Below are 17,034 nucleotides of genomic sequence, written 5' to 3' on the forward strand. Positions count from 1 at the left end.
CTACAATGAAATTACCTGGCACCTATACCCAGAAATTGCTTCTTCCAGCTGTCGAGGAAGTCTGAAAAACTGTGTGTCAAACTGCACAAAACCCCTTTAAAACGCACCCTCACCCTGCTAGAAAACCAGAGCTCATGACACAGCAATAGGAGATCTCAGGAGATACCTGCTGGGAAAAGAAATTCTTGCCATCCTCAGAAGCAAGACAGTGAAGGAACATTGCTGAAGCAACGCAGACCAGCACTACCGAGGCATCCTTCCAGCTGGATGGCTGACAGAAAGCTGTGCAGCAGGAGGATGTGACAACGTAAGGAACCAAACCTGCTCATTTCTTCCCAAGACTGACATTGCTAACCCAAACCAGAGACTACAAGAAGCTTAGTATTTTGTTGTTCATGTTGTTTGCCTTCACTGATGTGAACCTTTCCAATGAATCACAGAACGTTCTTTTCTGTAAACTCTTCTTCCTGTGGCTGCAGGTGAATATTAACTTATTTATGGCATTCTGCTCAGGCGTGAAACACCCAGAGACAGGACTGAAATTTCTCTTTAAACTTTCTCTTGGTTTCATCACAAAATGATAATAAATTCCATAAAACATTTTCAACGTGGATGTTTTTAATACATAATAAAATTTAAACTAGTCAGTTAATCTTGCTTTAGATCAGCTTCATTTCTTAGCTCCCCTGAATTAATTTACCTCCAGCCTAAAGAGTTATTCACAGGGTGGTTATTTAAATAAATCATGTAGAAAATGGACCTGCTTTATTAGATTGGGAAAAAACTTAATGTCCAAACTTTAGTATTCACCAAACTTATATTTTTTGATCCTACTGTCTGAGAGATGGGAGCCAAAATATAGACAGGGCTCTCATGTTAACTCTTTGTAATCCCTAGGCCATCAGAAGGCAGGCTTTGGTTAGGTTTTACTGAAAAAGATAGCATTCCGCTTGCTCAGAAAAGGTAACATCTGGACTTCTTCACAGACCTTCTGGGCAGGTCTATGCTGCCAACGCAGTGCAGGACTGAGCTGGCTCTCCAGCCTGCTCCAGCTCCCACAACACTGCTTATACCCAGGTGCAGCTGTACTCGAGCACCGAAATGCTCCCATGGGAAAACAGCCAGAGCACGCGTAGTCATTTCAAGCAAGCTTCATTCAATGCAGACTGACTGGGGCCAGCACACCAGATGGTATCCCAAGCTTCGCACGTCCCACGTGCCGAGTCAATGCTTCTGGGCCACCTAACAACCAGCAGCATGGAAGGAAAGCATACGTTTGAGAAAGCACGTGGATATAGTCTTTACATTTCCCGCAGGAAGAGGGACCAGCTTGACACTGTGTAAATGTCATTTTTCCTCCAGCAATGGAAGATCCCAGAGGTCCAAGGAACTCCCCCCCCCAGTTCCCCACTGAAGTAATGTTGTATCTCAGCTCCTTATGACCCTGACTATACACCGTAATTAAGCACGTGCTACGCAGCAGACAGCTAGCCCAAGCGACCCACAGTTGGGTCTGAGCCTCAGCTTCTTTGCTGTAACGGCACCTTGAAAGTCTCCTCGCTGCTGGTCTTCAGCCTCATCATAGGGCAACCAGGGTCCACACTCCTACCAATGTGACAACTGCCAGGTTGAGAGCATGCCAGAAAGTCAAGTTTGTAAAACTGGAGGGCAGAAGGGGCAAGAAAAGGCACCCACAGACTTAGGTCATGAAGGATGGCACAGGGCTTAGACTGCAAAGTGGACGTGGCTCAGAGTTTTGTCCAAGTTCCTGCAGGAAGAGCAATATGCCTCAGGACAGCAAAAACCTGCGCCCTCCCTGAGGGACTGGAGCAGAAGAGCGTGTCCCATCCACAGCAAGAACCTCATTTCAAGCAGAACCAGTCTAATTTTGCCATCTTAATTAGGTCAACATAAAGCATGCAGCAGCATCGCCCCTCTCTCTCCAGCATCACAGACCCAGACTTGTTACCCTGCCAGCATCCAAGTCACAGACAGGAAGACAAACTAAAGTGCCACTTGCAAACAAAAACGGAGACCAACCAAAAAGCACATTCACACACGAGCTCCCAGCGTCCCTTCCAGAAATCAGTGGCTAAGTGCACAGACATTTTCTTACCACAAATACAAATAGAGTCAAAGAAAAAGCTTTACCAGCAGCCACAGCCACGTGACACAGTGAAACGCTCTCTTCCTGAGCATCCCACTTTACCTGTAGGCTGCCTTTCAATTACTCTTTTCACTTCTAGACAAATATTTACCTCAAAGAACTTCAAAATGGAGCGCGCACACACAAAAAGAGGAAGAATGCTCTCATTTGAACAATATATTCCACTCAAAGCTCTGCGAAACAACTCAAACTACCCAGAAGAATTTAAAATCTAACAGCCAGATTCCTCGACCATGACCTTAAAACAGCATTTGACTCACTGCTTGTTTGAGTCTATTTTGACCTTCGACAGACTGACCCACAAGTCAGCACAGCTTCTTGGAAGGCAAATGCCTACTCTCGTTATAAGAGCTCAACACAAAAGCTAAATGCAACATGACTTAAGCATGGGGAAAGCAGCAAAGTGCCTCAAGAATAAACAGAGGCTGGAAGTAGCTCTTTTCAAGCTCAACCTTTTACTTTCTACAGCCTGAAGAGATCACTCACCCCTGAAGGACCTGTGCCTTTGAGTTTCAAGCTTTTTACTTGGGTCTCCACAGGAGCCACTGAACCAGACCTACCTGCACATTCTCTTCCGTGACCTCGATCTCAGCAGTGTAGATGTAATCAATCAGCTTCCTCAGGGTCTGCCCATCAACGTCTTTTATCTCAATCTTCTTGGCTTTACTTTCAGACATGTCTCCTGAAATTAATTTCAAAAGGACAGTTAGAGTTCGCTTTGCAGGACCTTATTGCAGGCCCTTATTGCTCCCCATACATCCAGCACATCCTCCTGGTATCTGACTAAAAGACTGCCCTGGCAATATCCCTGACCATCGAAGGACAACCAGTGAGATTCCCAGAAGCTTCCTAATGCCACCTAAAAAACATCTCAACATTTGAAGACACTAGGGTAAAATAAAAGAAGTCAATAAATGCAACAAGCTCAATTTCTTGCTAGGAAAGAACCTGCTATGGTTCACCTGCATTCAAACACATATAGGGGCTAAAAAAAACCCCCACAACCCAGTATGACCCTCAAAACCATGTCTCAGCACAGGGACAAACTCAAAGAGACTGTGCACAAGTCTTCAGAGGGCTTTTTAAAAAATATATTTTATATATTTATTAAAAATATTTTAAAAATTTTATATATATACATACATATATATGGGTAGATGAGTACGTTGCAACAGCTAAGTTAGGGTGCTTTGTGGTATACCCTACAATAAAAGCAAGGCAGCATTACTCTCTTTCTTTAGAAAGAACCTGAAACTTGCTGAGGAAAACAAGCACACATGCCAGCAGTTACACCCAGTGCGCTGCAAGCTTCTCTCCTAAATTACCCTGTTGTAACCTGTCCACACAGTTACACCTTATGCAAAGCATCTGTGCAGAAAGCTGTATTTCTCATCTCTCACCTTCCCAACCTCACACCTCAGAGGCAAGGCAGCCTTTGGATCCAAACCGTATCCTTTCTCCAAACACATAACTTAAAAAAAAGACAAACACAAACATGCAGAACTAGAGCAATAACTTCCCCCACGGATATACAAGTAAAACCCGTATCTGTGTAAGAGGCTATACGTGAACCGGTGTTTTATGTGCACCTTCCCCATTGCTGTTGTGGCCAACGCTGTGCAGGCACCATGCGCACACCCCATGCCTGCGTAACAGGAGCAGGTCACAGGAACAAAAGCATGCTGTGGGGAGGAGGAGAAAGGACTCCCCGGGGCCCTTCCACCATCCACGCACACAGTGACCTCACCCAGGTTTTAATCACCAAGATCCTGAGGAACCACAGAAAAGAAAGAACAAACTCCCAAATGGAAAGAAAATGGTAAGTGAAAAAACAAAGCTAAACAAAGGAGAGCGTGAAGAAATGTCAGTTCTTAAACCTGGGCATGAATAATCACTACTCTAAGAAATCCGGTGACTCAGTACTGCTGTGGGATTAAGAGGAAAAATAGTTCCTGCAGCCTATGGGAGAAGTAATTACAGCCTACATACAGCGTGCGATAAGATATGGCCGGGCACATTAAGTGCACAGCACAGAGTCAGATGCTAAAGGGGGTCCAAGCCTGAGCAAAATCTGGATCCTATAAATTGAACTTTGCAGACTTCACTTATGCCAACAAGGAGGTAAATAACAGGAATGGGGTCAGACCGTAAGTATCAGAAGAGCCAACGTCCCAAGGGAAACGTAGACTGAAATAATATTTGCCCCAAATTCTATTTTTAAAATTAAGTAATAAAATGTTATTCAGAGAAGCCCATGAATACAAATGTACAAGTACAAAGGGATAAATGACCTACATTTGGGAGGCCTTCAAAGCAGGTAGGACTTTTTAATTGACAAAATAAATGTTGTTATCTCCTTCATACACTTCCTCCCCCCCAAAAAAAAAGTCTCCAGAGATGAGAGGGGGCTTCTGAGAACAGGCCAGTCCCCATCAGCCTACGTGGAGCTGGAGGTGCCTGTAAGGAGCACCCAGCCAAATCCCACCTGCACAGCGAGGGGGGCAAGTGGAGCAGCCGGAGCCCTGCAGCGCTCGCCGGGACCCACAGGGCAGAGGGGAGGCTCAGACACACGCACCCGGAGATCGATGGAGGAATAGCTTGGAGGGACCGATCCGATAACATCATCTGTCTTTGTGGCGTTCACGTGACACAGGCAACAAAAATAAAGGCTGTGTGGGCTTCCACACCCACCAGCAAGCTGCCAGCCCTGCATACTAACAGCCTCCACTGCCTCTGCTCTGGTAACAGCCCAGCACACAACGAGAAAGGGGAGTCTCGTGTGCTGTGCCCCACGGTCGGATGGGATCCGACCCCTCCAGCCACGCTGGCGTGATCGAGTTCCTGCCACTTGCCAGAGGGTGCTGCTCTGGACATGTCTCTAACACTGCAGAGCGAGGAAGAACCTGAAGACACCACAAGCAAACCAAGGCAGGGGTTGGTGCAGACCAAGAGCAGGCAACAAGCTGCCCCCTCCTCCAAGCACAGACCCAAGGCAAACACAGCCTCTAAAGCATGGCAGCCAAATGGTGGGTCAATTAAGGCATCTCATCCCACATCCCTTCAGAAAAAAATCCACACCTTAAAGCCCACAAAACCCAACCCCTAGGATGTCTTTCATAAGTCAGACTCGAGCCTTACCTGATACCTTAATTACAGAATAATTCAAAGCACTAGCATCATCACTCATACATAAGGGCTGCGTTGAGAAAGGGCTGCCCTGCATGAGGCACTGCACAGACCCCGTACCCGCACCACTGCGGTCAGGCAGACATGAGGGACAGGATAGGAGGGAGCAAAGGCAGGTAAAACAGGCGGTGTGACTCCAAGCAGACCCTCTTTAGGGGACAGACTTTGCAGACACCAGCCCCTCGCGAAGGCAAGGCCTTCATGCATCAAGCTCAACACCCAGCGGTGCTTTCTCCACTCCCCTCTGCTCATGAGGGCAGGGAGAGAGCAGAGCTCTCCTGCTTTGTCACAAGATAAACTCCAGTCAAAACTGCAGCAGCTCGCGGTGCCTTGTTTACCCAGCACAGCAGCTTGCCCTGCTTCCTACATACTGCACTCCAGAGAGGCTTCTCAGTGCACAGCTACAGCACCCTTCAGCTGCCCCCAAGCCATTGGGTTGCATTGCTGATGTGCAATGCAAAAAACACAAGCCTCAACAACCAACTAATGTTCAAGCTGTGATTTTAAAATGTCTCCCTCCAGAGAGTGAACCACCACACAGAGCGAAGGAGATCATGCACTCAGTCTTTGCAAAAGGGAGATCCGGACCCTAGAAATTTGGGAGCAGCTAGACCGAAAGCGAAGGGAGAACCGGTCTTTGCCTGACCCACTGCCCCCAGGGATGTGTCAGGGGGAGGGGACCGGCCGCCGAGGCTGTCACCCAGCTCAGAGGAGCTGCCGAGCCAGCCACATGACAGCGGTTAGCTGATTACTGTTTAACTCGTGGCACGAGGGATTACATGGCCTGGAGAATTCCTGCATGGAAACATTAGCAGCCCCGCGCCACCACCTTCCCGCTCAGGTGACCTCTAAGGATCATAAGGTCTTTCCAATATTTTTTCTTTTTTAAACTTCTCATCGGGAACGAGCACCACAAGTCCTCCCCGAGGTGCCCTGCGCAAACGGTTGCCTCTGAGCAGGGTTTGCTCCTCTGCCTCGCCACCACGGCCAACACCCACTTCCACCATGCAGTGCCAGTGCCCTGGAAAGCACAAATCCTCTCCACCTTAGCTCACGACACTGATAAAGCCATCATAGTGAACCTCACATCTCATCTCACATTCAGACATCTGTTTACACCTGAGGTTTTTTTCCCCTCCCTCCATTACAGAAGGGAAAAAAGCTTCCCAAATGACAAGCTTTTTCCTGAGAAGTGCTGTGTTCTGCTTCCAGTAAAGCAAATAAAACCAGGTCTAAACCCAAGGCTTTTAAAAGGAAGAAGCAACCCCTAGACCACAGGCAGAGGAACACGAAACAGGGGCAAAACCCCCAAACCTCATTTATGCTGATGCTGAGGGATGGTGACAACCATTCCCTGGAGCATACAATCATTTTCTTTGTATTTGGTTAAGTCAGTTTCTATCCTGGAAAGGACAGCAACAAAAAGGAAAGGAAGCTCAGCAGCTCCTGACCAGACAAATTTTACTAGAATGACTTAAATAAATTGGCCAATCCCTTGCCTTGGGATTGTCACAGCTTTTTTTGCTGCCCCACCTGGGCACAGCCTCCGAAGGGCCCATGCTATAGGGATCAGGAGATCAGAGCAAGAATTTTGTCCTCCTCTTTCCTTCACACCAAGGTTGCATCTGCCATTACCAAAATATACCGAACTGCAGTAACGCACCCTGCAAAAAGACAGGGCTGCTGAAACACACTGGGATCGAGAGAACAACGGTGTTATTTTGGGCAGCAGCAAAAAGTGCCAAGGGAGACTAAACATCCACGACTGCAAATCAGCATCGGCAGGGCTGAGCCTTGAAATTACAACGCCTGTGCCAGCAACTTCTTTGATGTGCACCATGAACATTTAGGGCACTGCACACATGCTTGATGTTAATGATGTGTTTTCATGACCCAAGGTCTTGTTAAGGGGGGGAAAAAAAAACAACCCAAAAAGCAGTGAGCCAAACCTCATAGTAACCTTCCTGTGACTCACATGCTACCCACTCACCCCACACCCGTACAACCACCCCATACCCATATACTGTGCCTCAAGGAAATAGTCAAGGATGACCAGCATCATCCATCAAGTGTAGCAAACTGCAGACCTAACTGTACTTCTTCTCTCAAGGAAACCCTTTCCCCGCAGGCCATGCCTACTGCCTCTGCTGCAGCTCCTGCTGGAGACACAACCAGAAGCCTCTGGGTTTGCAATGGCCCGTTCAACACGAGTACAGTGTCTGGTGTCAAGAAAAGTACCTGTAAACATCGCACAAAAATAAGGGCTGCAGGCCGCAAGGACCACACGATGGGCTTCCATCTCCACAGTTTCAGCCACAATCACCACATCACAGAGGAGCCGCTTGCTGGAAAAACACCAGAAAAGACAAAGATCATTTCAGAACTCCTGGTCAGGCAAAAAGCAATGTCAGTATAGCCTGAAAAAGTAAGCAGAAGACCTACCATTACAGACAAGGCACCTGAGCTTCTGCCAAATCCCAGTGGAAGGTCCTCTAATCCTTCAGCTACCAGCTCCTATCAGTGTTTGCCTACAAAGCAAAGCCTGAATCCTCCTGATGCTGCAGCCCTGTCTGTGGTTCTGCTTTCCCCAGAAAAAAAAATCTGGAAGCCAAACTAGGCATACATGCTGCCTGAAGAACAGCAGAAGGAGCTCCTTCCACCTCTCAAACAAGTAGAGCTTGGAGAAGGCACAGAAGAGCTTCAGAGTTTGGGCACTACCTGGAGTCAAGCTCTAGTAGATCTATAAGACAATAAATAGCCGTGCAAGGGAACACCAGCAGTGCTTTCAACTTTCCACAGAGGAAAGGTAGAGTGGAAAAGTGAAGTTATTTCTCTACTTCCTTCTATGTTTGGCCCTACAGAATGTGACCACCAAAACACCTCCTGGCACTGACCAGCGCAGAGGCTGCCCGGGCCGTCTCCCGGTGAGGAGATGTCAGTCACTGGAGTTTATCCATGGGCCCGAGGACTTCGTTTACCACATGAATTAGCCTGGGATTAAGAGTCATTGGGATAAAGCGCAGGGTTTCAAACAGAAACGAACAAACTTCTGAGCTCCCCCACTGACTCATTGTACAGCTTTGGAAAAGTCACTTCATTAACTAGTGACCTTTTCTACCAGCCTCACATATGTCCTTTGAGGATTCATTAGTTAATGTTTGCACAGGGCTTCGGAGATGCAGACAGCTAGAAGTGCTCAGCCTCCCAATAAGTTGGTTTAAGATGTTTGAGCATACAAATGTAAAATAAGGGTGTTCTTTTCAAATGTCAAGCCTGAAAAAGGATCAGTGTCCGTAAATCTAGATGTCGTCTTCTGTTCAGAAATGCTTATCACCACGCTGCACTTTGTCTTTAGGAAACTACATATCAAACAAACACACATAGAGCTTCTAATGGACTAGGGATGTCTCCTCTTCCTCATATATTGGAATACATGAACAAAACATCTGTGAAATGGAGGGTTATAGTTGGAAAACAGGAAGAAAGTAGGAACTGGTAGTCTGTGCTCTACATTCACCCCAGTTTGGAAGGGGTGATGGCAATGAGGGAAGCTCTTTAACAACCTCTTAATGGACGGCTTCCTCATCTCCTTCAGCTTATGTAAAAGGTGCTCTGTTCAATTCCTCTTTGGACTATAGTTATCTAAAGTACCACTCATGAAATTAATTTCATCTACATTTGAAAGCTAAAAATTTCAAGTGAGCAACACATAGCAAATAGGTTAAAGGCTTAGCAAGATTTTTCTAGACCCTCTGTATGAGATTTCTGGATGCATTTGAATGGAGGCACTATTATTCAAGGTAGCTATTAACACTGATTGTTGACAGCTTAACAGATCGCAAGCTCAATGCACATACAATAGACATGAGAACGGTATATTCCAGAACAGCAGCAAGAGCTGACAAAAAGGAGTGCCCAGAAGAAGAAAACATCAAACAGGTGCTTAAGGGCAGCTTTCAGTCTTCTATGCTTTATCACTTTAGTATTGCACAAGGTCTAGCTAACTACAGGCGCTAAGAAACATGGTCAGTCTCCAGCTATTCCCACTATGCTTCAATTAACAAAGGAATAATAGTAGCACAATAGATTTCTGAATATAGCTGCACAAACCTCTATTTTCAGATCCTTTGCTTTCAGTACAAAGAAAGGACTAGAGGGATGCCAATAAAAAAAAAAAACCAACAAAACATACTCCACTTCACATAATTGTTACAAGGGAAGGATATTTCCATTTTCTGTTCCTATGCAACTGAGATGTTGCTGTCAGACATCTGTGGAAGGAGACATTTCTAATCCTTCTCCACACTGGAGAACATGTATATGGGGAAACTACTTAACCCACAGAAGAGAGGTGGCTATTACAGCATCTTTTGAGTATTTTGAGTGTGCAGGAAGAGTAAAGGGTGTATCTGCTTTTATCATACCATCTGGATAGCGAGGGAGCACATACGTTCAACGTGTATGACACATGTACTTTCCATAGGAACTATTTTAAAAAGTGGGTTTCTAAGTCTCTATTTGAATGGTAAAGGACTCAAATGAACTAGTCAGAGAAATGCTCGCTGAACTTCTATCTGGTTCGTGGGATAACAACCACCAAGAAACAACTCGGGTTTAACCACTGCCACCACATTGCTGATGTGATGACAGCGGTTCTTGAAGACTGTGTTCGCTGATACTTTTTTCAGCCTCCATTCTCCCTGTACCCACACAGCTGTGTAGAGACCAAGGTGTTCTCTTTTAACCAATATCAGTGTCATGGTTTAATCTCAGTCGGCAACTAAGCACCACGCAGCCGCTCGCTCACTCCCCCCCACCCAGTGGGATGGGGGAGAGAATTGGAAGAGCACAAGTGAGAAAAACTCGTGGGTTGAGATAAAAAACAGTTTAATAATTGAAATAAAATGATAATAATAATAATATGATAATAATAACAGTACACAAAGCAAGTGATGCACAGTACAATTGCTCACCACCCGCCGACCGATGCCCAGCCAGCCCCCGAGCAGCGGCCCCCCCGGCCGGCTTTCCCCAGTTTATGTACTGAGCATGACGTCCCATGGTATGGAATGTCCCTTTGGCCAGTTTGGCTGTGCCCCCTCCCAGCTTCTTGTGCACCTCCAGCCTTCTCAGTCAGTAGAGCATGGGAAACTAAAAAGTCCTTGGCTAGTGTAAGCATTACCTAGCAACAACTAAAACATCGGTGCGTTATCAACTTTGTTCTCATCCTAAATCCAAAACACTGTACCAGCTACTAGAAAGGAAATTAACTCTATCCCTGCCGAAACCAGGACAAGCAGTATTTTTAAATTTGCAAGTAGAGAGCTGACATTCTTCCTGAGTTGTTGCTTTTTTTCCACGCCCTACTTTGGAATGCTAAGCCCAGACTGAGTGATGCTGCTGGTTAAAGAAAATAAGAACAGTACATTAATAATCTTTGGTCTGTAATTATGCGTAGGTGTCTTAATGTCTATAATGTTCTATTATTCGTTTTCAGACCATTAGCTCAGTTAAGAACATAGTTTACAGCTGAATTTGCTGTAAGTAACGGAAAAGACCAAATGAATTATCATCTATAAATGAAGTCTATTGCTCAGATAATGTTTTTGAGCCATAGCTGGCTTCCTTCTGCTGGGAAGATAGAGAAGTCTGAGATTGGGAAGAGCAACCCACCATAAAAGGGCTATAATTTAGCTGTCTCTTCCTACTTGTTTATTAATACCCTACACGCAACTATTAGCTGTGACAAAGACAGCACTTATTTTTTTTTTCCCCCCTAAGTCTCCCAAAAGCCTTTCTGTTCCAATCAGCATGTTCCTGCTAAACCAGAGAGGGTGCCTATTAAGTCAAAAGTGTACCTCCGTAATTCATTCATGACCTTGAATGCCTTTCTCATGTGAGAGGGGTTGACTGTCACTGTGCGCTGGTCCTTTTCATCTTCAGCTGCCTCAGAAGATCGGGAACTCTGCTTAATGCTAAAAAACAGGGAGAAAAAAGGAGTAGAAAGTTTGATTCAATGACGCTTTAAAAAAAAACAGTATCATAAAACTGCAGCACAGGGTATTATGCATGGAGTTACTTGCATATTTGTTAGTCGGCTTAGGTTCACCATATGAAGAGCATCACAAAATGCAGCTACTTCTGCATGGATGTTGAAAGCCAACCCAGCCCACATTTCAGTCAGCAGGGAAGAAAAGGAAAAAGTGCCAAACGCTCAAGGACGAAGCCCAGCCTTGCAGGCTTCAGGCCAGGAAAGCAGTGTAAGTTGAAATTCAAGCCAGAACATAATTGCTTCACTGAATAGAAATAGACTTCAGCACTGGGAACTACGAGAGTACCGTGGATACTTTAACATCCATACAGAGAAAGAGAAGTTTAGTTTTCAACGTCCCATCTGAAAAATGCAAGCATACAATACATGACTTGTATCTTCTTCTATAGCGGCAAGTAGAAAAGGACTATTAAAACTCCTTGCACAGCTTCCAAAGCATTAGCTTTACAGAGGCCACATCCCATTTCCATTTTAGAAATAGGTCTGTTTACTGCCACTGAAACGTATAGAAAGAATTATTAAATCAGACCTTCCTACCAGAACCATCAGCTATATAGGTAATGTCAAACCAGATGCACCCAGTTATGTGCTGTGTTTAACCAGGCCAACAGGTGCCTAAGGCACATAAGCGTCCTCATTACTTTGTTGGGAGCATTGGCTTTTTATACAGAATTGACATCAGGTCAATATCTCTACCTCCCTGATCTGAAAGTGTGTGAAATCACTCGGAGCTAAAGGTTTCCACCTATGAAAAAAGCAGCACTCAGAGCCAGGTCCCTGTTCTGCTTACATCCACGGCTCACCCCTCAAACCTGCCAGGAGGCAAAGGCAAACGAGACAAATCGAGCAAGGTTGTCCATGTCGAAAGCCAACCCCAAGCGAATGGCAGACCTCTGAAGGTAACCCCACCACCGCCACGCACCAGACTGGAGACCTTCTCAGAGTTTTCCTTCCAAAGGACAGCCTCCCTCAGCTTCACGTTTGTCCCCTCCCCCCCGCCATCCTTCTTAGCTGGGCTTGTATCACGATAAAAAAGGCTGAATCAGGTTAAACCAATGGTCTGGGCAGCCCAGCATCCTGACTTTACCGGTGACCAGAAGACGGAGTCTGAAGAAGGGTACAAAGCCAGGGAAGCATGGAGGGATCCTTCCCCAGAACAGTCTGCCAGCCTCTGCTAAGGTGTGTATGCATGCACATACATATCTATATACACCTATACTCACACACAGTGACTTTTCCTTTGAAAAACACAATTATTCACAATTTACAACCCCTTGACAGTGTGAAGCCCTTGCTGAACATTACACCCTCCCCGTTGCCTGCTCCTGACCGGTGGCTGTTACCGGCACCACATCCCCCAAGACCACACGAAGCTCTTTGCCCCCCCAGCTGTCCTCAGTGGGCTGCATTGTCCTTCTTCTAGAAACAAGATGCTGAATAGCAGCCAAGCTGCACGCAGCTCGAATACACGCCTGCATACTGAGCGGCCTCCAGCTTTGTGCCTGAGACAAAGGTTAATGCCAAAAACTAGCGAAGTCCAGTTCCTTTACTTTGCTGAGCAAGTGAAATATTTTCAGTCATAAGTGAAGCCACAAGGCTGAGCACAGCATCACCCAGCACATGTCCCAGATGAGGGAGACAACTTCCCAGACTGCGTGACAGTCATCATCCAATTAGCTTAGTATGGCTGGATCAAAAGAAAAAAAAACAAAAAATCAGAAAGAAGAGTACCTCTTATTAAATGTTCGGTATTCAAGGGACTGGTACCAGGCAATGACACAAACAGCTTTTCTGTCCCTGACGAAAGCTGAACTCGCTCTGTGCCACACGTAGCACCAGCGGCGTTCATGGGCATGGAGCAGCAGCGGCACTCGGCTCTTCCCCAAGTCTGCATGCCCCAGCAAGGGAGTCCCCTTGTTCCAGGGACACAGGCAAGTTCAGCTAAGCCTCAGTGTTGTATCTATCAAAAGCCCTGGTTGAAATCTTAGGCCAAGTGAAGTTTGACCACAGCTTTAAACACGCCAGCGTAAATCCTTGCTTTTTAAACAGCTAAACCTGCCCTTGCGGCACGCCAGAGCCAAGGAGTGAAAAATGAGGCTCTGGAAGTGCAAGTGACTTCACCGAGCTTTCAGTGCCCAAAGCTGAAACACATACAGAAAGCAAACAAAACAAACAAATAAATAAAAAAGAAAAAAAAAAAAAAGAAGTGAAACCGAAAGGCGGCAGCAGGGACAGCTGTACCCATCGCTCCTGTGGCAAGACAGCTGGACCGCCGCGGGACACTGCTTCAGTCATTGTCAAAGACAGACCTCGCGGGATCCAAAAATCAAGTGATGCACACAAAAATCATAAGGCAGCTCTAATAAGAAAAAGCACACCGCTGAGATTTATTTATTTATTAGCACTCCAGTGCCGGAGACCAAGGGTTCATTATTTCCAAACTTTTCCACTGGCAAGAGATACAGTTCAAAGGACACAGCAAGTTTCATTGAACACCAAAGTAAATGTCAGATCAACAAGCCTTCATAAAGCCTCAACTCTGCCAATGTTTGTCTGTATTTTAAAAGCAAAAACCTTGCTTCAGAATTTTTGAAAAAGATCAATCAATTTCTCCTAAAAAGCGTGACAAGTAACTTTTTAAAAAGCATCCTAAAAGACATCCTCAGCTTTACTAGCAGGGGTGGATTTCACATGTTGCCAAAGGCTCACCATAAGAAAATACTCCAGATTGTCTGGTTAAAAAACTTGTTTCAAAAAAAAAAAATCAAGATATGCTATTTAAAGTTTTTCCAAATGACTCATAAAAAACACATTTAAAAAAATTAATGGGCAAGAGCCTTTAACTCATCTTTGAGAAGGACTCAGCTTCCGCAGAACTGTGTTCCAGTGATGCACGGAGGATGATTTTATCTGGGAGAAAGATTTCACATCCTCATGCACGCACTCTCAGAGATCACTGACACATTTCCAACCTAAAAATGCAAGAACCCAAACATTCCCAGTAAATGCAACCTGCCACAAAGCAAAAGCTACCCCTTAGAAGACCAAAACAGTGCATTGCATAGCCCTTTCCTCAGGTTTTCTTCCCTACAACACTAAGAATTATTACACTTATTACACTTTTATTATATTAACGGAGCAAAGCAAAGGAGGAACAGGGTCCTCTGATCAAAGGTACTGGCAGAGACCACCCCGATGTGCAGGAGCCCCGCACCCCGTGTCCACAGACACTTTCCCCCCAGCACCTTCACATGTGCATAGCTGATGTCCTACCCCACCAGCAGACTCACAAGCCGGCTGCCAGGAGCAATTTGTTTTATTCCTGGGCTATCCGAGGCCATGCACCGAGTGAACGGACAAATGATTTAATTTCCCTGGACCAAATGAACATCCTCATTAGGGACACAGCAGGATTCTCCTAAAATAAGCAAAGAGGCTCTTACTTTCAGAGAGTGCCAACCCCACCACCGCCTCCTGTGTGGCCTTTCAACGCTGTCCCCAAGTAGAACAAACGAACCCTGATTTCAGAGTCCCCAGTTAAGTCAGCGAAGCTAATTGCAACCCCGTTTACACCGTGTTCCTCCTCTCCAAGACCCACTAGCAGGGCTCAGCTCCAGCCGCTCACGGGCTCGCAGCACAGCTCCTGCCTGAGCACGGCCACATACCAACAACAGAAAGGTATTTTAAAAACCCATAACCCGTAGCTCTGCTGCATGCATGCATGCATCAACTATAAAGTTGAGTTGCCTTAGTTACCAGCAGTAATTACAGATGTCTTTGTAGATTACGTGAAAGAATAAAAGCCTTCCTTAGAGCTAAACTGTCCCCTGGCAAGATTATTGCTGTGCAGAGAGCTGGTAAACCCCAGGAACAGAACTCCCGTCTCTGCCAAAACCAATCCTACCACTGGCTTTACTGGAGCCAGGAGTTCACCCTAAAGGAGGGGCAGATCTTAAAGCCGCTCTCCTCCAGAGCGGAGAAGGATGAGCTGCTGCTCATGTTTCTGGGAGAACAGCTGCCGGGCTCAGCTCCTAGCCCACATGTGGACACCACAAAGGTCCCTCTCCACCAGGCTCTCACATGAGAGAGATGATGGGACTCCAGACATGTCCAGCCCAGCCTCGCCTCATCCTGCTGTGCAGCACTGGGGGGGTCTCTAGGAGCTGGTCTCGCCTCCTGCCTGCGCACCACAGGCTGAGGTCTGCTCTCCTGGGTTGTCCCATAACACCGCAGAGCTTCGGCCCCCCAGGGTTGGCCAAAGAGTCAACAGGGCTCAGCAACCTGCCCGCCCACAGCACTGGCAATCCAACACCTCCATGGGCACTTCATATCCTTGTATTAACTTAAAGGTGACATGCTAACTGTAAATTTTCAAAGCCTATGGAGCTTCTTTGTGGGATATGTTACAATCATCACCGTAAAATGTTAATCTTCAGTTTCTGAGGGGTTTGACATGGCTCTGATCTAAAAATTTGACAGATGCCCAATAGCAGTTATTAGCGTTCAGAACTTAAATGCCTCCACTAAGATAAATGGAGACCAAAATATTAATTTAGTCTTAGCAAAATGAAAAAACCATTTTACCTTAACTGGGGTAATTCTCTGTCTAGAATCAACGGCCAAAATCATGGCTCAAATACATAATGCCCAACAGTTTTACTCCTCGAATCAGGCAGACATAGTAAGAAAAGATGTCAGTGTAATGGCCTATTTTATAAAAATCTCAATTTCTGAATTTGTCTTCAAGGTATATACAAAGGTAGTAGAAAAACGTGACTGAAGGAATCCAAATACTGAGATGGATTTTGAGAGGATTTCAGAGAAACATATTATCATTAAAACATATGGGAGGTAGTATAATGGAAAGGATTGTTTGGGGTTTTTTTAATAGCAATATTATTTTCCTGTTTTCTTGAATTTTTTCAGTGCTTACATCAACATGGAGACATTACCTTAGAAAAACACACAATTGGTATACAGCAGATCCCCAAAAGGATATTCATATCAAAGGAGACCTCAGGGGAAAAGCAGACTTCAGGAACTATTGAGAAGAAAATTCTTTGCTGACAGTAATGAAAACAACACAAAATAACAAATGTGACAATACCATTTGCTTTCAAAGGCAAATATTGTATTTCTCAAACAAATACGACAAAGAGACTACCCCCACTCAAAGATAAAGTTACAGGCATTTTAATTCTCTAACCAAAAAAATTAACGTTCCAGGGTTTTTTTCCTATTCAAACTCAAACACATCTTGCAAATTCAGAACCAGAGTACCATGCCCGATCATACAGCCTTATGTAATTTCTCCATAAAATGAAAGTCCCTATCAGCACTGTAAAAGAAAATCAGGATTCTGAAATGATTTATTGCCAAATGTGAATGTTTCAGGTTAAATCCCCCTTGCCCCCAGCTGCTTCTGCCCATGCGCAATGACATGGGCGCACGATACCACCGAACAACTCGGACGTGCAAGTTATCAGGATATTTGAGTCCGGGCAGGCTTGGGACCAGAGTCAGAGGTGATGCCAGCACCAATGTGTTCCTCACAGACTACAAAAATGGAAAAAGCAGTAACATTAAAAACCAGGGGGAAGTCTGCTGTCAAAGTCACAGAGTGTAAAAT

General features: G+C 45.5%; 1 protein-coding gene across 2 annotated transcripts in view; it reads right to left on the minus strand.

Annotated features, from left to right (window-relative positions):
- Positions 1-17,034, minus strand: part of KLHL3 (kelch like family member 3) — a 50,226-nt gene that overhangs the window by 31,115 nt on the left and 2,077 nt on the right. Inside the window, exons 2-4 of one of the 2 annotated variants that reach the window (XM_076350474.1) lie at positions 11,212-11,328; positions 7,592-7,698; positions 2,728-2,849 (exon numbers count right to left, since the gene is read on the minus strand). In XM_076350474.1, coding sequence (XP_076206589.1) covers positions 2,728-2,849; positions 7,592-7,698; positions 11,212-11,328 — 346 coding nt within the window. Of the gene's footprint in view, positions 1-2,727; positions 2,850-7,591; positions 7,699-11,211; positions 11,329-17,034 lie in introns of those variants that run through there. The other variant, XM_076350475.1, reaches the window with a different exon arrangement.

This window comes from Aptenodytes patagonicus, chromosome 12 (assembly GCF_965638725.1).
Source record: "Aptenodytes patagonicus chromosome 12, bAptPat1.pri.cur, whole genome shotgun sequence".
Classification (NCBI taxonomy): domain Eukaryota; kingdom Metazoa; phylum Chordata; class Aves; order Sphenisciformes; family Spheniscidae; genus Aptenodytes; species Aptenodytes patagonicus.